This window comes from Salvelinus fontinalis, unplaced genomic scaffold (assembly GCF_029448725.1).
Source record: "Salvelinus fontinalis isolate EN_2023a unplaced genomic scaffold, ASM2944872v1 scaffold_0675, whole genome shotgun sequence".
Lineage (NCBI taxonomy): Eukaryota > Metazoa > Chordata > Actinopteri > Salmoniformes > Salmonidae > Salvelinus > Salvelinus fontinalis.
In genome coordinates, this window is record NW_026600884.1 from 72,949 (window position 1) to 92,577 (window position 19,629).

Here is a 19,629-nt window from a genome sequence, read left to right on the forward strand (position 1 = left end):
TTCCTGTTTTCATTAATTTAATAGAGTGAGTTAGGTCTGATCTATACCAAATTAGCATACCCCCTGAGTCCCTTCCCTGTTTCACACCTGGTAGTTCGGTGGATAGGACTACCAGCTCTCTGTAACATTGAGGGCAACCAGTGGGTCCATCTCCTCTATACCATGTTTCTTGTAGGATGACAATGTCTGTATTTCTAATTTATTTGGTGAAGTCCAGGTTCCTGCTCTTTAGGCCAAAGGCAGATGACCTCAGGCCTTGGATATTCCAGGATGAGATAGTGTAGGCTTTGAGTTCCATAAAGTGTTCAATGTTGTTGGTCGTGTTGTTTGGCCTCAGACCAGGTAGTATGAGCAGAGCCTGCTGAGCATCTGGTACATGCCATTGGCTTGGGCTAGTGTAAGAGTGGGGGTTGAGCCTGTTTGCCTGCTCACGGCCTGGGCGTATGTGTGGCTTTCATGTTGAGGCCCTCTTTGTGGGAGTGGGGTGCATGGGGTGGGCAGGAGGGGCATAGGTCTGATCTGAGGGTGCCTATATGGGGTGTGGGCATGGTTGGTTTGGGGGGTATTCATTGGTTGGGGTGGGGGCAGGGGCGCAATATGGGGGAGGGATGTTAGGACGATTCTAAGGGCCTGTGACTGACAGGGGCCCAATTTATTTATTTTTTAACATTAGGTCAACAAAATGCAATATTACATTATTAACCTATCATCATTAATATAATATTTTATTTACAATGTACTAAGAGAGAGCCTCTGTATTGCCCAACCCTCCACCCATTTTTTCACAAAGGAAGGTGGGTGTAGTCTGTGAGTGGTGGAAATTAACCTATTTGCTTAGTCCATAGTGAAATAGGCTACTTTTGCTCCCCTAACATTAGTTACTTAATATCTTCACAGAAAATTCTGAGTGTTCACATTTCGCTCCTCTTTTAGCCGACATTTAATCAATGCAGGCAAACTTTTAGCAAGCTATTCATTCTAAATCAGTTGTCCCTGCCTGGTGCCAGGCCCAACAGATGCAGATTCAGGCTCAGCAGCCCTGTCTCCCCATCCCCATAGCCCTGAACCAGCCCTGTCTCTCCATACACATACCCCTGAACCAGCCCTGTCTCCCCATACCCCTGAACCAGCCCTGTCTCCCCATCCCCATACCCCTGAACCAGCCCTGTCTCCCCATCCCCATACCCCTGAACCAGCCCTGTCTCCCCATACCCCTGAACCAGCCCTGTCTCCCCATCCCCATACCCCTGAACCAGCCCTGTCTCCCCATACCCCTGAACCAGCCCTGTCTCCCCATACCCCTGAACCAGCCCTGTCTCCCCATTCCCATACCCCTGAACCAGCCCTGTCTCCCCATACCCCTGAACCAGCCCTGTCTCCCCATACCCCTGAACCAGCCCTGTCTCCCCATCCCCATACCCCTGAACCAGCCCTGTCTCCCCATACCCCTGAACCAGCCCTGTCTCCCCATACCCCTGAACCAGCCCTGTCTCCCCATACCCCTGAACCAGCCCTGTCTCCCCATCCCCATACCCCTGAACCAGCCCTGTCTCCCCATACCCCTGAACCAGCCCTGTCTCCCCATACCCCTGAACCCGCCCTGTCTCCCCATACCTCTGAACCAGCCCTGTCTCCCCATACCCCTGAACCAGCCCTGTCTCCTCATCCCCATACCCCTGAACCAGCCCTACTCCCAACTGAAGAAGGCGGTGAGCAGCATTGTGTTGAAGGACATGTCAGTTGGCATAATTGCAGGGGGTCCGTGGGAATTTGTGGGACTATCCTACCGATCCTTGACTTTGGCGATGTCATTTACAAAATAGCCTTCAACACTCTACTCAGCAAATTGGATGTAGTCTATCACAGTGCTATCCATTTTGTCACCAAAGCCCAATATACTACCCACCACTGCGACCTGTATGCTCTCGCTGGATGGCCCTTGCTACATATTCGTCGTCTTTGCTAGGTAAAGCCCCGCCTTATCTCAGCTCACTGGTCACCATAGCAACACCTGTAGCACGCGCTCCAGCAGGTATATTTCATTGGTCATCCTCAAAGCCAACACCTCCTTTGGCCGCCTTTCCTTCCAGTTCTCTGCTGCCAATGACTGGAACGAATTGCAAAAATCACTGAAGCTGGAGACTTATATCTCCCTCTAACTTTAAGCATCAACTGTCAGAGCAGCTTACCGATCACTGTACCTGTACATAGCCAATCTGTAAATAGCCCATCCAACTACCTCATCCCATATTGTTATTTATCTTTTTGCTCTTTTGCACCCCGGTATCTCTACTTGCACAGATGTGCATCATCTGCACATCTATCACTCCAGTGTTAATGCTAAATTGTAATTATTTCGCCTCTATGGCCTATTTATTGCCTTACCTCCCTAATCTACATTTGCACACACTGTACACAGATTTTTCTATTGTGTTCTTGACTGTACGTTTGTTTATGTGTAACTCTGTGTTGTTGTTTTTGTCGCACTGCTTTGCTTTATCTTGGCCAAGTCGCAGTTGTAAATGAGAACTTGTTCTCAACTGGCCTACCTGGTTAAATAAAGGTGAAATAAAAATACAATTTTAAAGAAATAGCTTTTTTTATTATTATGAAAAAAATAAAACTGATTAAATCCTTTTCAATGATAAGATTTCAAACACTGTAATTATTTTTCCACATAATGATCATTATATGAAACAAAAACAGCCTATAGTCTGTATTGGATGCTGGACAGTTTGAAGCATTGAGTGACTCAGTCTGTCAAGTGACAGCCAATGTTAAAATAATACCTTCAAGTCATATGGCCAAGGTATGTCTCCATGGCTTTGATGCAGACTGAAATATGGACATCTAGTGGTGGTGATACACAACTGCAGGTAATTTGGGTAAATATTCTGCAGGATTCAGTGCTGTTAAATTTTTTCCGTGGTGCATGCAGTTAATTTAAGTCAACAAAATGGTAGTAACTGAAATGTTGGTTATGATGTTATTACAAATGGTATTCTATTATAGGATATATTATCATATGCGTAATGTACACTCTACAGAGCCAGGACCCTCTTCAAGTGATACAGTTCTGTCAGGGAGGAGTGTGGGAGTGGAGGAAGAGGTGAAAGACAGTGGCGGCAGTACCAATGCAGATGATAAAGGATGGAGCAAATGAGAGAAGGTGCACAGAAAGAGACAGACAACGTAAGGATTTAAAAAAACAAGCTGTAGATGGCTAGTTATGTGGAAGAGATTCAGAGGAAGAGCATTTTCTATCAGATGACTCAGGTTTGTGACCAGCAAAAATAACTGATATGGACAGAGAGACTATTGTTAGGGAATTGGCAACAAGAGATGAAGACCTAGAAATGCCACAGGATTCAGAGGGAAAGCCATTCCCAGAATGCTTGCAGTATACTAAGGCAACCAATGGAAGAGAAAAGCTGAAGAGAGACTGGGTAATTCATAGCAAAAGTACTAATGCACTATATTGCATCCCATGTGTGCTTTTCTCCCATGAACCAAAAATACCTTCCCATAGTGCACTGAACAGTCAACACGGATATAAAATGTCCCATGTGAAGTGGTGTTGTATGGATGATACATTTCCAAGCCATGAGAGGAATAAGGCACACAGAGACTGCTACTTGAAGTGCAAGAATTTGCAAGAACCTGTAATGGCAGTTAGTCGCATTGACTGTCAGTTGCAGAAGCAGATACAAACAGAAACTGAGAAAAATAGAGCCCTCTTGCAGAGAATCCTAGATGTACCACTGCACTTGGCATCAAGGAATTTACCTTTCAGGGGTAAAACCAAAGTCCCAGATGACATCCACAATGGTAATTTCCTAGGCACACTAGAGCTCGTCTCATTATGATCCACTGCTGAATGAGCACTTACAAAAAATCAGGGACAAAAAAAAGGAACCAGGCTGACACAGTATCTGAGCTCTGTTCATTCAAAATGAGTTCATTGAATTATGTGTCAGAGGAGTTTTGAAAATAATTCTAAAGGAAAGGGCGGATGCTGTTTATTATTCAGTCATCTGTGATGCTATGCCAGACATTTCCCATACTGAGCAGAATGTTGTGCTCATAAGATATGTGAGTTATAACAAAGAAACAGATGACTGGGAGATCACTGAACGGGTTCTTGAATTCAAGGACTTTCACAAAAAGACAGGAAGTGAGATAGCAGAGCTGATTGAAAATGTGCTTCATGACCAAGGGATAGACATTGGAGATGGCGAAGGGCAGGGGTATGACAACGGGGCAAACATGTCAGGGAAAGTCAAGGGAGTCCAAGCCCAAATATTACAGAAAAATCCTCTGGCTACATTTTCACCTTGTGCCTCCCACACCTTAAATATTGTAGGTGTGCATGCTGCAGTGTCAAGCCCAGAAGCATCAAAACATTTTGGCTGCATCAATCGCCTTTACACACCTGCTAGTGCCAGCCCAGAGCGATGGGCCATCTACAAAAAGAAAACAGGTTGCTCTTTGTATCGCCTCTCCAATACCCACTGGAGTGCAAGGATTGATGCTGTTAAACCGGTAGTAAAACACCTACCTTCTGTCGTCAAGGCCCTTGATAGCATACTCATGACATGCAGTCTCACCAGTGAGGCCAGATCAGAAGCTAGTGGTCGGAAGAACTACTTCATGTCATTCAACGCTATTGTCCTCCTCACTGTCTGGCTGAAAGTACTGCAATGCATTGAGGACAGCAATGTGATTCTCCAGTCAGGAAAATCTCACTTGACACAGAGGCAGCCAATATCAGAGCCTTAAAGGAAGAGATACAGGCTCTTAGAGATGGATGGGAGTCTCTCCTGTCTGAGGAAACACTGACTGCTACTCAAATGGATGTTGCACCTCAATTTAGCAAGGAACACAGCCGCCAGAGGAAAAGGAAGAGATTCCATGATGAGACCTCTCAAGAGGAGACAGCTCAGGACAGTGTAGCAACGATGTTTCGGACACAGTGTTTTTTACTGCTATGGACAACATCACAAGTGACTTGGACACTAGGTTCCACACCACCGCAAAAATTGTTATATCATTTTTTGTTGTTCTGAAAGTTGGACAGATTAGTGAGGATAAAGTCCCTTCTGTGTGCCAACCCCTGATCATAAAGTATTCCCGAGATATTACAGCTGAGTTTCAAAATGGAGTAAGACTGGAGCCAGGATCGCCCGGATGGATACCAACTACCGGGAGTCCATCAGCCCAGTTGAACGCCTGGCGATTTGTCTCCGGTAAGCTACATTCTAGTACATTTTTAAAGCCTTTGATACCATAATTGATTGATACATTATTTTTATGTGCAACCTAGCTAGCTAAAGGGCTCTCTAGTTAATAGTCCCTATTTCACATCAGATGTACTTTTACAGAATGTTCATTAGGACTATAACTTTTCCCAAAGTTGATTTATAATCCTTTTTTAATTATGCAATGTTACCAAATGAAAATAAAGTTGAGGTGCCTTCTGCCCTGATGAAGGTAGGCTAGTCTTCTCCAGGATCCATTGTTGTTCAAGACAGTTACAGTCATTCATTACATTCTTATTCCAAAAGGTTCCAAAAGTGTCCTTCTGCTTTCCCCATAGGATAACCATTTTTAGTTCCAGGTATAATACATAATACATGGAACCCAATAGGGTTCTACTTGGAACCAAAAGGGGTACTACCTGGAAGCTAAAAGGGATCTCCTATGGGGACAGCCGGAGAACCCTTTTAAGTAGATAGTACCATTTTTTCTAAGAGTAGAGTTGGCCTGGGCTAGTTTATTGATATAGTCATAGACTGAATTGTAGAGTTTCAAGGCATTGTTAATGATGGTTGATGAGTATTACAATATAATTAGTAGAGCATAATATACTGTAATGAGGTAGATATACGAGTAGATATAATATGTGGGGGGAATTCAATTTACACACAATATTGATAATTACTTTGAATTATATTTTAGATTCTTGGCGACAGGGGAATCCTACAGGACCATTGGATTCAGCTTCCGAGTTGGACGGTCCACGGTGGCAGGCATTGTCCTCTCTGTGGCACAAGCCATTTGGGACTGTCTGGTTGGTGAATACATGCCTGTCCCCAAGGAGGAAGACTGGAGGGCCATAGCTGCCGAGTTCCTGGAGAGGTGGAATTTCCCCAACTGTCTTGGCTCCATTGAAGGGAAACATGTAGTAATCCAGGCTCCAACGTGCTCAGGTTCACAATTCTACAACTACAAGGGTACATATTCAGTTGTACTCTTGGCTGTAGTAGATAACATCTACTGTTTCCGTGTTGTCGATGTTGGTGCTTACGACCACGGAAGTGATGGCGGGACCCTCCAGGACTCTGCCTTCGGCCAGGCACTTCAGGATGGCACCCTGGAGATTCCACCACCTGCATCACTCCCTGGAGCTGAAGACCTGGGACCTGTTCCCCACATCTTCGTTGGCGACAAGGCCTTCCCTTTACGACCCAACCTCATGAGGCCCTACGCTGGACGCCAGCTGCCATTGCCAAACCCTGTTAGGATCTTTATCAAACGACTATCCAGGGCAAGGTTAGTTGTTGAATGCACCTTTGGGATTCTGGCAGAGCGGTGGAGAATGTATCGGAGAGTGCTTGGTCTCAGCCCCTCAAATGTCAATGCCTGCGTGAAAGCCACATGTGTTCTATATAACTACCCGCGGAGGTCATTCCATGAGCCACTCCGGATGGAGATGGGCACGCCAAATGGTCACCTACCTGATGTCACCAGGGCAGGTGCCAACAACGCCCCCAGACAGGCACTCCAGGTGAGGGAGAAGCTGACCACCTACTTCTCATCGCCAGCAGGTGAAGTCCCGTGGCAGTATGTCGTGGAGTGAAACTGCTCTTTTAAGAGCCCCCTACCACAAAGGTTATTTTAAGAACCATCCACCGTTGTCCATAAAGTTGCATTTTCCCCCCAGATGACTTTATGTATCATTGTCTCTCTTCATTTGGAAGTTATATTTAAGTGATATTTGGGAGTAAAGACCACACCTTAAAACCCCTTCCCTCTCTCATTAACGTCAGTATTATACACACCTGGCATGGTACATCAGGTGAGCAGGAGCACTAATTAAGGTTATACGACATACAGTTAGTATGATAACAAAGGGAAAGGGTAACCTAGGGTCCATACAAATAGTACAGTTTACCACCATGTTCACTGGCCTGACAAAATACAGGTGGGAAAAAAACTAATTAGGAAGAGAATGTGTTTTTACTTTCATCAAGAAATAAGCAGATTAAGTCTAAATGAGATATTAATAAACAACTGAAACAACTGACTATGAAAACATTATTTAATTAGTATTCAAGTACAGGAAAGAACATGACAGGTATGTGTGTTGTAAAAATGTTGGGGGAAAAAATAGAACTATTAAAAGTATGTGCGTGTAAAAAATAAATAAAATGAATGTGTAGCCTGTAATCTGTAAGAGAACAACAAGAGCATGTATTTTTGACACACCTGCAGACAGATACAGGGACTACTCATAAAGCCTAGACGTAGTAGGGGAACTTCAGACATGGCCATAAAGAGAGAGAGGGCAGGGCACAGGAGATCTGAGGGACAGAGAGGAGTGAAGGAGAGGTGTGTGTGTGTTTCTGTCTCTGTAAAAAATGAAATCATGTGTAGCCATAACACAGCTAAACAAACAAATGGCCCCTGGACGTCATGGACCAGTCGATGGAACATAACTTCACAAACAGTTTCAACACCCTGGTTTTCAAGTGGTTTTAAATGAAAGAATTATATTCACCTTTAGTCTCGTAAGAGACCAACAAGAGCATCTGTGAATTCTCCGGTGTGTGAGTTTCAATTCTGTCAATTCAGAAATCTATGTAACACTAATAATGAATGCTATCCTAAGACTTTATAAACAAATTACTTTATGAATTGACTGAATTTAAACAGAACTGACATGTGAAAAGAAAGGTACAATGAGGGAGGTCAAAACAACAACCAGACAACTCCTCTTCCTGTCCTTCCTCTCCTCTCCTCTTCCTGTCCTCTTCCTGTCCTTCCTGTCCTTCCTCTCCTCTCCTCTTCCTGTCCTTCCTCTCCTCTTCCTGTCCTTCCTCTCCTCTTCCTGTCCTTCCTCTCCTCTTCCTGTCCTTCCTGTTCTTCCTCTCCTCTTCCTGTCCTTCCTCTCCTCTTCCTGTCCTCTTCCTGTCCTTCCTCTCCTCTCCTCTTCCTGTCCTTCCTGTCCTCTTCCTGTCCTTCCTCTCCTCTTCCTGTCCTTCCTCTCCTCTTCCTGTCCTTCCTGTCCTTCCTCTCCTCTTCCTGTCCTTCCTCTCCTCTCCTCTTCCTGTCCTTCCTGTCCTCTTCCTGTCCTTCCTCTCCTCTTCCTGTCCTTCCTCTCGTCTTCCTGTCCTTCCTCTCCTCTTCCTGTCCTCTTCCTGTCCTTCCTCTCCTCTTCCTGTCCTTCCTCTCCTCTTCCTGTCCTTCCTCTCCTCTCCCTGTCCTTCCTCTCCTCTCCCTGTCCTTCCTCTCCTCTTCCTGTCCTTCCTCTCCTCTCAATGTCCTTCCTGTCCTTCATCTCCTCTCAATGTCCTTCCTCTCCTCTCAATGTCCTTCCTGTCCTTCCTCTCCTCTCCCTGTCCTTCCTCTCCTCTCCCTGTCCTTCCTCTCCTCTCAATGTCCTTCCTCTCCTCTCCCTGTCCTTCCTCTCCTCTTCCTGTCCTTCCTCTCCTCTCAATGTCCTTCCTGTCCTTCCTCTCCTCTTCCTGTCCTTCCTCTCCTCTTCCTGTCCTTCCTCTCCTCTCCCTGTCCTTCCTCTCCTCTTCCTGTCCTTCCTCTCCTCTCCCTGTCCTTCCTCTCCACTCCCTGTCCTTCCTCTCCTCTTCCTGTCCTTCCTCTCCTCTCCCTGTCCTTCCTCTCCTCTTCCTGTCCTTCCTCTCCTCTTCCTGGCCTTCCTCTCCTCTTCCTGTCCTTCCTCTCCTCTTCCTGTCCTTCCTCTCCTCTCAATGTCCTCCCTGTCCTTCCTCTCCTCTCAATGTCCTTCCTCTCCTCTCAATGTCCTTCCTGTCCTTCCTCTCCTCTCCCTGTCCTTCCTCTCCTCTCCCTGTCCTTCCTCTCCTCTTCCTGTCCTTCCTGTCCTTCCTCTCCTCTTCCTGTCCTTCCTCTCCTCTTCCTGTCCTTCCTCTCCTCTCCCTGTCCTTCCTCTCCTCTTCCTGTCCTTCCTCTCATCTTCCTGTCCTTCCTCTCCTCTTCCTGTCCTTCCTGTGAGCTGCTCGGCTAAATTGACTCCATTTCTGAAAGGGAAGAGAAAAACAACACATACAAGCTTAACATAATATGATACCATAAAAGGTGAGATTTATGTTAACTAAATACTGCTTGTATAGTGTAGTTAGTGGTATAAATATAGGAACAGTGTGGTAAAGTTGGTAATACTTGCTGTTTACTCGTGGAATTTGTATTTCAGATCAAAAGATGAATATGACAGGCAAATATTTAGACAGCAAACTGTTGTTTTAGGATATTTTCTAACCCAGAAACAACAGCTATACATGTTCCTCATATTTATACTTTGATCTGAAATACCAATTAACCTACATGAGTATACTGTAAAAGTGACCTACTTTACTTCACTGTCGCAACACTTAATGACACTACCTGTGATGTGGAGAAAAAAAAAACGTACCCTTGAACTTGTCATCGAAAAGCAGCTGATACATTTTAACCTTGACTGCTGCTTTTCTTTGGTGAGGCAGCCTCTTCAGTGTTGGCACCAGGCTCATGGCAAAGAGGATCTCTTCATCCTCCTTCCTGTGAGCATCAGGTTGGGCTGCATCCCTCTCGACGGCTTGGAGGAGCCTCTGCTGAAATGAGTTGAGTGGATCTGGGGGCTGGTACCTCCGGTGACGCCTGGTGTGACGTTGTTCCACTTCGTTTCTCTCCACGGGCCACATGCTGTTCAACGAGGTCCTCAGTGGTCACTTCCGTGAGGTTCATAATAATCTCAGGTGGTCCTAGATCCAAAGGTGCTTCCTCCATTTCATAATCTTCCATGGCTGCACTGGTGGTGGTCATACTCGTGGATGATGTAGACGTTGTAGAGGGTCTTGATGCACCGGTGGCGACAACACTTGTGGATGACGTAGTAGAGGGTCTGGCTGTAAAATTGCCACTCGTTGCCCTAAGCACAATACATGGATCCAGAAAAGAATGTGGCAGAAGCGCCAAGGCTGCTGACCCAGACCTCTTCTTCTCTTTCTCTGCCCTTCTCTCTCTCTGATACCTGTCCCTGAGTCCTCTCCACTTCCTCCTACAGTCTTCTTCTACATAGACATGAACATGATAAGCCAAACCATTACCTAGCATAACTATAGTTATTAGATAGCTATCATGGACATGTCACCTACTGTACACATAGACACACACGGTTATCTGACCAAATTATCATACCTCATTGACTAGGTTAGCAAGCTAGGTTAGCTAGCTAGCTAACGCTAACTAGCCACATCTAGCACAAGCTCACTACTAAACTGACCTGGCAATCCTACTATCGTGGACACATGTCTCCAAGCAGCATTTTTTGTGTTTAGGTCCCTATAGCTGTCAGCAGTTGTGTCAAAAAGACACGGTTTTGAGGATACTGCGAAAATGATTCTTTCCTCCACGTGTCCAACCTCATGCAAACATCTGCAAAAGGTACCTGCATCAGTATAGTTGCCTAGCTGCGCAAAATGTTACGCAGCAGTGATGCAATGACGCAGTCGGTGTGTTCGAAGCTTAAGGCATGGCTACGGATATTGGCTCACTACACACATGATGCCCACAGGCTGAGAACAAGACTGAGAACAGACTGAGAACAAGATATATCTCAAAGTAATGGCTGGATTGCCATAAAGTATTTTGTGCATAATCAAGACCTCATGTGGAAAAAACCTATTGATTTGGTGACCTCTTGACCTTTCCTTTCGCGCCACCATCAGACCTTTTCATTTCCATTTCCACTTTGTTTTCCATTTCCACTTTTACAGCTGCTTATTTTCTAGACGGTATGTATACTTGTTTCAAAAATCTGCTGCTGATTTTATAATTTTGTCTGTTATATCATTCTATAGATGTTAATTTATTTCAATTGAAAAGGTTAATGTATATTTAAGTCATCTTTATTTTAAGTTATTCATTCATGTTAAGAGAATTTTCCATTCAAGAATTTTACAATTAAAATTATATTTAGACTGTAAAAGATGGTCTTTAGCACATTTCTTATAGAGGGTATCAGTCTTGCATCATACAGTGAATTCCACTGTATGCAGAATGTTGCATGCATGTCTGCGCAGTGTTATATTTTCACAGGTCACTGTCAGTAAATATCGGACAGTAAATATTGGACTACAAGAGCGTTGCAAGCCTGCAAAGGTAGAGTTATTTAAAGCTTTGAGTGGATCAATTGGGTTTTGGAGGTGTGTGGTTACAGCAATTGCACAGGGTTGGCGTGGCCTGTGGTGGTGGAGCCCAATGTGATATCTTTTCATGGGGCCCAAAATCCCTGGCGGTGCCCCTGGGTGTGGCTGGTGGTGCTGTGGTCTGGATGTATGTCCTCTCTCTCTTTGCTCTCTCTTTGCTCTCTCTCGCTCCCTCTCTCCCAACACTATAGAGATTTTACCTGGAATTTTATGACGTAATGACATGGAACTCCTCGGATGATACATGACGTTACCGAGGTATTTAATCTAAATAAGGAAAAGATTACATCAGGGGAAGTCAAGAGATTACCTGGGGTGTCTTTTTGCCATATTATGTAACAGGACTAGAGCAGCAAATGCCAGATGGGCTGGTCCATTTTTAGCCCAGTGGACCTGTCTAATATGTTTTTTTTTGCGCAAAATTATCATTATCTGGCTAATAATAGGGGCCGATGTGGGGGGCTCAAGGAAAAGAATGGACCGATGTGGGGGGCTCAAGGAAGGTTCCTATTAGACGGGTGTCTGATAAAGAAGCTAAACCCAGATGACTAAATCAACCCGCGGGTTTCTGTTCAGCACCTTGGACAGCACCTTCCACAAGCGCAGTACATAGGTTATCTGCCTCTCTCTTGACCGGACAGTAGATTATACGTTCCACCTAGCCCTAGGTGGGAAAACACAACAATTAGAAACAGACATGGCAAAATCAGCAGCTATCTTGCTGGTGTTAATTTCCTTTTTGTACATCCTATCTCAATCAGCCCATGTGGTTGCAGGATGGACAGACGAAAGGCTACCAAAGGCTGAAGTTACAGAGGACTCTAGGGAACTGGTGAGTAACCTGCTATAGTAATAAGTATTAGTTGAGGTTACGATACAATTAAGGAATGCTATTGACACTATTTGATCATACAGGCTAAATGTACTGTACATTCATAGTGAGTCATTGCAATTAACCAATAAACATGGTCTATTGTGAGGCGACAGATTTGATGTAAGGCCATTTCAATACAGCAGTGTTTTTCTCTGTGTGTGTTGCAGCTGGGTGTCCTTCATAACGTCCTAGAGAAACTCCAAAACAGAAGAATGGCTGTGTGGGAAAGAAGACAAAGCCACCTTCCTAGTGTAAGCAAGCTATTTCAGACACCACAGGTGAATAGTTGAATAGGTGATCGATTTCCCAAATGTGTGGGTCAGACCCTCTGGTGGGTTGTGGGTGGCACCTTTTGGATTGCGGGTCAAGACTACATTCTTGCTAGAGCATGTTCTGGGGGAAATAAATAAACACTCTAAAATCTTATGCTGTGTCCTTTTTTTGAAGACTACTGGAAACTACTAAAGAAACAGTCTCAAAGGATTCTATTCAGAACTGATTTAGATTATACACAGCCTTTTGAGTAACTAATGGGTACATTTAACCCCACGAATAGATGGAGTTTTTCCCACTGAATGAATACTATTCCGTAAGAATAAACAATAAAATTAGGAATAAAACATAAATGTAATAAACAGACAGAACTTTGAGCTTTGTTTATGTTATGCAGTTCATAGAAAGAGTTGTGCGGTTGCAAAAGCCTGCAAAAGACAGACCATCTTGTAGGCTGCCAACAAGGATTGTGATGGGAAAAGTAGTCTTATGGCGACATCTAGTGGTCAAGGTACTTAAAAGTACTACGTCAACTTTTCCTTCCTTGTGAATATCTCATTTGGAAAATTCTACCATATAATTTTGGTTCTATTTTCTTTCCAGTGTATAGTCGGTGACTACTGCACAGTGAAAAATCGACCACGGTACGGCCAACTATGTGACTGTCCAAGAGGATCAAAGTGCAACCTCTTCTTCCTCAAGTGTTTGTGATTTATTTTTGTTATGGTATTAGTTAATTTATTTCTGTCTGAAATATAGTAGGATTTTGAAATTTTGCTTCGCTAACTTCTAATACATATCCTTCTTCTGACCTGTTCCATCCATGTGTTCTTTAATTTGCCTCTCATTCTACCATTCTGTTCGTTGTGCATTCAGCACAAATATGAAGGTAAGCTCAGTAAATATGAAAAAGAGAGGCTCTTTTTAATAAAAATGTTGATTAATAAACTGTCCAATTCCTTTCACAACTTACGCAGGAAAAAAACAGAATTATATTTACTACCAAAAAAAGGACATTGTGCACATACCCTAACAGTTTATTTTTATTGGTCATAAATAGAAAGTGCAATAAACTGTACAATTTGCTGCACACTTACAGCAATGTAATAATTAGGAATAGTGTTAACAGTGCTGTAAAATACATAAATACTGTAAGAAATCAGAAGAACCATGTTTTTACGAATAGTGTGTAACCAAAATTGAGCTATCTTTGTTGCAGGTGCATGGTAACAGTTGAATAAGATCAGAAAAACAAAGAAACCAGCACACTGCTCTTGATAGTGTCACTGCTCTTTATTAAGCTAGTGTGTAACCAAAAGGAAACGCTTGTCAAACGACACCATAAATAAATAGATATGTATAGTTTAGACAGACCTGAATTTCACACACAAACGTAATTGACCAATCATTGGTAAATACACCATAAGCACATTGATCACAGACCAAAAAATGTAACCTATCGTAGTGCATTAAATGTAGCTGGTAATACACATTTTTCAGAAAACAATCTTTAAAAGGAAAATACGGTACATCTTCAAAAATAACACATAGGCCTAGGTATTTGTAGTATTCGTCTCTCTGGTTGGACCAACTCAGTTATTATGGTGACAATGCAGACAATGTCAGAAAGTGAGACCAAGTTGACATGTTCAAATCCCCAAAACTGACACATGGAATAGTTAGGCAGGACTCTAATCACAGACACAATATCAACTATGACAACAACATAAAGACATGCTGTGCTGCAATATTATTAACTATACTGCAGTAATGACTTGGAACATATTGTAAGATTAGTTCAAACCAATAACTATTGTGCAGTGTATGGGTCATACTTACATAGACATTAAACAAACAAGGCCGCAACAAAACATGGTATCAAAATGGAAATAGTGATCCCAAAAGAGATACCAAGGTGCAAGTTCTGCCATTCAAATCCTTCAAACATTTGAGTGGTCAAGCGCCGGCCAACAGCACCCAGTCTCTATATGGACAGGATCTGCCTGCGGACCTTTTCAGAAGCCAGATGGTCCAGAGTTCTCTGACGAGCTATAACCACCAGGACCAAGACTACTGTCATGCACATCATGATCCCCTCAAACCTCCAGAATAGGCGCTCATCCATCCGAGAGGAACGGCAGCTGAGAAAAGAGAAAGATAGAATTGTAGTCGGACCTGAATTGGCGGTTGCATCAATTTTGGAAAATAGTCTAATAAAAATATAGAAAAAAGGGGGTAGGCTACCTCTTGTACTCAACTTTGTTGGACTTTGCACAGTTGATCTTTTCTATGAATCCAGTTCGTTCGCAAGGTACCCATGATTTCTAGACAAACACGTGAGGGAAAGCCATAATTAAGATGCTATTGATCAGTATTACGGTGTTCAAGAAAATAGGAATTATTTTAACCCTCACCATCTGAAAGGGGTTGCACCTTGCACACTCTGTCAAAACCGAAAACTCCTCCTCTTGCCAGCAATGAAGGGATGTTGTGCTTATCTCTACAAAATAAAGAGATTACAATAGCTAGAAACTTCAATTTTAGGGTCTAGTGCAGTAGCTAGGTCAACAGCTACAGGTCAACTATTATAGCTACCCGATCTGTATTTAAGTGGTATTTAACTAGCTATGGGTCTACCTGTAGTAGAGTATTCCGCTCCTGAAATAGCACCATGGACACTGGAAGAAAATTATAGAATGGTTTGGTTTACACATTCACAGAAGTCAGAGGTTTGACGACAGCTCAGTCAGTGACACGGCTGGATGCTGCACAGCACACTCACCTAAGTGACGCAGGTACTACCAGGAGCAGTGTTAAGATCGAGAACATTCGGGAATCGCTCATTGTGCTGGTAAGGGGGGCACGTCCTCTAGACTGTCAGTAACTTCTGAGATGGCAAAATAACGTAGCTTCTGTAACGTTTGGCTTCTCGCTAGCTAGCTACATATTAGCTAAGGTTAGTTATCGGTTTAGTTACAGAAGTATATTTACAGCAGCTAACCCACTACGGAATACTCAAGTGTCAATGTAAGCATCTTTAAATGTTACTTATTCCATTATCAAATGTTTTGGCTTGGCAGAATTGTAGCCATTTTGAATTCTCGAAGTTCCTCCCCATGTCACCTGACCTGAGTGACATACTTGAAGTGCTCTCCCCAGCCCTAGTGGTGACAAGTAGGCATTTAAGTCAGTTGGTAACTTTCTGGCTCGTGTCTATGCTGTGAGTGACAATTACATGTCTACTGAAGGGCAATAATGAACTGGAGCTATGTTTCTATTTCTTGACATAATAATGTTTATATCATTGGGTAGCAACACCTTTAAATATTTTCATTAAAACAATGTTGAACATATCAAAACACAAGAATATTTGTAACAGTTGGGCCATTCATTCTCAAAAAACATTCTCGGACAGGAACCGGTTGGATAACTAGTCCTCTTACTACAAATGGTGGCAATATTTCTCAGCTAAAATAAATCCACAATGCAGCCAAACCTGGCTAGCTGAGGTACATACCGTTGTCTTTCACAAATTAATGACAAAAAAAGACTCCGTTTTGAAACATAACATTGTAGCAAACACATGAAATCCATAGTGTGAAGTGTCTTGGACAAACCTATAATGTACCTGAGCAAAGAGAATTGGTTAGCTTGCTTGTGATTTTACTGAACAATTAATTATTTTCTTAGACAAGTCCTGCAGACCTTCATACTTATTTCTTAGGCAAGGTTTTAGACCACCCTGCTCAGCACAGAGCTAAGCTTATAAATGAATAAATTATGAAAAGAACATAACAGCTCAAGTGTGTGAAACAGTTAAAGTATGACTCTAGAGAGCTCTAATTCAGCCACATAACACATGCTTCTGGGCTTGTGTGTGTACCACCACATATTTGTCCACAAATAGTGCTGTCCAACAATAGTTCTGAGTAAGCCAGAGACCCTGGTTGTCACATCCATCTGTTTCCAGTGAGGGGCAGTTCTACTAATGAATTACCCCTGGACAGCCTCAGCGCATTTGTTGATGCTGCCTACACCAGTCTTCCAGCAGGGTTTTACTCAATGTAGTCAGAGCCTGCCATGGTCATGTAGGAATCCAGCTCTGCGTCTAGGTGGCTCTTGGTCATTGACATGTAGTCGTCTAGTTGGTTGTCCAGTTCCTCTTTGGTGGGGATTTTTTCAGGTATGCCTAGGCCCCAGAACCCTCCCCGGCCACGCAGGCCCAGACCCGCTCCTCTGCCTGGTAGGGATGACAAGATATGAGCGAGGGCATTGGGAGAAGGGAGGGCAGAGTATGCACAGTTAAGAGAGTTCTCTCACCTCTTCCTCTCAGGCCCAGTCCATTCCTGGCTCCGCAGCTAACCAACACTCCAGCATTGTTAAGCTGGCCACCTTGCAGCCTCAAGCCCTGACGAAACCTAAGCTTAGTCACCCCTCCCCGGGCACGCATCTGATTCACACCTGAACGAGAGAGGGATACAAAGTTAAACTGGCTCCAACTGTTACAGTTGGAAAACAGTACACCCACCTCTGAAAGCATAGCCACCTCTGAAAAAGCCCCTTCTGTTGTTTCCGCACACTCTGAAACCTCCTCGGTTCATCCCTCGCAGTCCCCTTACAGCAAACCCTTGGCTTCTGGTGGCCCCCCGCATCAGGGTCCCCATGGGCTGACCTAGCCCTGCCAGGACATTGCCCTTCCCCAGGTGCTGATTCAGGCTCTGTGGGACATTGGAACATACCAGAGTTTGGGTGTATTCCATTTCAATTCAATAGATGAACTGAAAGTCAAGACATGACATGCCCAGGAGGTGGCGCCCTTGGTTTCAAAATTCAAATGAACTTTTCAATGCTTCTAATCTAGTCCACGTCTTAATTTCTCTGGTCTCTTGTTAAAAAGGAAAAAAATAGTGATACTAAGGTAGTTCTGATCTGGGGTGCGTTCAGCTTTTAATTCAACGGAAACGATTCTGAACGACAAGTTGAAGAACGGTGTGATTATGGTGGCGCAGAGGGAGATAACTCGACAGACATGTACATATTACCTGAACTAACTGGTGTCCCCGCACATTGTACCGGTACCCCCCCCCTGTATATAGTCTCACTATTGTTATTTTACTGCTGCTCTTTAATTACTGGTTACTCTTATTTCTTATTAAATTTTGTAATGTTTTTAAACTGCATTGTTGGTTAGGAACTCATAAGTAAGCATTTCACTGTACACCTGTTGTATTCAGCACATGTGACTAATACAATTTGATTTGATTGTATGGTCAGATGGTATGGTGTGTGCTGCACAAGTTGTGATTTTAAAATGGTCACACCCATATTGATCATGCCACACCCACCAAAGTGGTGCACACCGTTTTGGGGAAACATGCCCTTCAGTACAAACTGTCATGGAATGTTGCATCGAACTGAATGCAGCCCTGGATTAGTGACACTGAATCTAATTAACTAACCTAGACAGGTTGAAAAGTGGATGGTTAGTTCCCTCACCTTGGGCTGCAAGGCAGCCTGCACAGAGGTCCTGTTCTCCATCTGCAGAGCCAGTCTCCTGTTGCGGACACTGGCCACTTGCTGTATGTTGCCTCGTATAGCCACTGGCTCCAGCTGCTTGTTGTTCAGCATGGTCGTGAAGCTTGGAGGAGCAGGGGTTGAGAGTTAAAGGAGGTCAGAATGGGGCAGGGGTGTCAAAGTCATTCAATGGAGGGCCGAGTGTTAGCTGGTTTGTACGTTAACCTTGAATTTGTGTCCAATTAAGACCGAGACAACCAGGTGAGGGGAGTTCCTAACTGATCAGTGACTTTACTTGATCAAGTACAAGGGAGGAGTGAACCTGCAGACACTTGTCCCTCAGTGGAATAGGGTGATATAGGATAGGAGGTGGGAGGGTTTAAGAACCACAGGAGGCTGGTGGCAGCATAATTGGGGAGAATGGGCTTATGGTTTAGTGAAATGGTACTAAATACAGCAAACACCTGGTTTCAAGGCATTTGATGCCATTCGCTCCGTTCCAGCCATTATTATGAGCCATCCTCCCATCAGCAGACTCCTGTGTTAATTAAGAACATACTACTTAGCATACTACGGTATCCATGTAGTTGCATTCCCCTGCCACTTACTGCCTATAACAGGGGTGGGCAACTCCAGTCCTCGAGGGCCTGATTGGTGTCACACTTTCTCCATCCCTAACAAACACAGCTGAGTAAATCAAAATGCATTCTAAAGTGAAGATCATGATTAGGTGATTATTGGAGTCAGGTGTGTTAGCTGGGGCAAAACTGACACCAATCAGGCCCTCCATATACAATACACATGTGTACATAGGCAAAGTCCCCCAATTATCCAGCAGACCAGTTTGGCCTTGGACTCTGGATGTTGTATCAAGGGGGAAGAAAGACTGATAAGAGAAAAGACACCTAGTCATAACAGGGTTAGCAATGAGCAAGATATGAAGTACAGGAGGTGGCCTCTGCAAACTCATCACAACTGGCTTATGGTAGTCTCACCGATCGTTGAGGGAAACTGTTGAGGTGCTTTTCAGCACGATTTTCTCTGTTGGTGAAGTCATTGCGTCTGTTTGCTGATACATTCCTGTGGAGACACTCAAAAGGGAGACCGATATATTGCAATGGAACAAAAGCATAACTTTAGTTGGTAACTACAGTGACAATTTGAGAATGACCTAATATGTTAGGCTAGGAAACTACCTTGTAACATGAGTTTCAAATACATACTAGCTACTAACTAGCTGTTCATTCGTTTGACATGCTGGCTTGGTCGGTAAACTTTTGCTAATTTTCTACTATGTGAGATGGTAGCTAAACCTCAAAACTAGATAAACCTACTAACTAGCTTTCTATCAAGCTGAGCACGCTAACGTTACTCTTACTCACTTTTTAGAACGGCACTGGCAGATAGGGAAGATGCCAGCAAAAATTTGGTTAGCCTCCCCCTCTTGACTGTCCACACCAAAGAGGCACCTGCACAACATAAAATAAAAAGTTATTCTCAACTAAGGAAAGACTCAAGCATCATACT

General features: G+C 43.8%; 2 protein-coding genes and 1 long non-coding RNA gene across 6 annotated transcripts; 1 reads left to right on the plus strand and 2 right to left on the minus strand.

Moving 5' to 3' along the window:
• Positions 1-11,792: 11,792 nt before the first annotated feature.
• LOC129846977 (uncharacterized) lies at positions 11,793-13,497 on the plus strand. The gene is made up of 3 exons (XR_008758333.1): positions 11,793-12,273; positions 12,483-12,566; positions 13,192-13,497. It is a non-coding gene; the product is annotated as an uncharacterized LOC129846977 (long non-coding RNA).
• A 365-nt stretch (positions 13,498-13,862) lies between these two features.
• Positions 13,863-15,686, minus strand: LOC129846974 (protein JTB-like). Its single transcript, XM_055914794.1, has 5 exons — positions 15,371-15,686; positions 15,226-15,266; positions 15,003-15,088; positions 14,833-14,912; positions 13,863-14,729 (listed from the first exon to the last, which is right to left on the minus strand). Exons 1-5 carry the CDS (start codon positions 15,430-15,432, stop codon positions 14,573-14,575), a joined length of 426 nt encoding a protein of 141 aa, XP_055770769.1. The 5' UTR covers positions 15,433-15,686; the 3' UTR covers positions 13,863-14,572.
• Positions 15,687-15,877: 191 nt separating this feature from the next.
• LOC129846973 (chromatin target of PRMT1 protein-like) lies at positions 15,878-19,629 on the minus strand. 4 transcript variants are annotated; one of them, XM_055914792.1, is made up of 6 exons: positions 19,485-19,567; positions 19,098-19,182; positions 18,085-18,226; positions 17,117-17,306; positions 16,909-17,049; positions 15,890-16,828 (listed from the first exon to the last, which is right to left on the minus strand). In XM_055914792.1, exons 2-6 carry the CDS (start codon positions 19,178-19,180, stop codon positions 16,644-16,646), a joined length of 741 nt encoding a protein of 246 aa, XP_055770767.1. In that variant the 5' UTR covers positions 19,181-19,182; positions 19,485-19,567; the 3' UTR covers positions 15,890-16,643. The 4 variants fall into 4 exon arrangements, with proteins under 4 accessions (XP_055770768.1, XP_055770767.1, XP_055770764.1 ...); XM_055914789.1 differs by having other exon boundaries at positions 15,891-16,828; positions 19,098-19,193; positions 19,485-19,629; XM_055914791.1 differs by having other exon boundaries at positions 15,900-16,828; positions 17,135-17,306; positions 19,098-19,193; positions 19,485-19,628.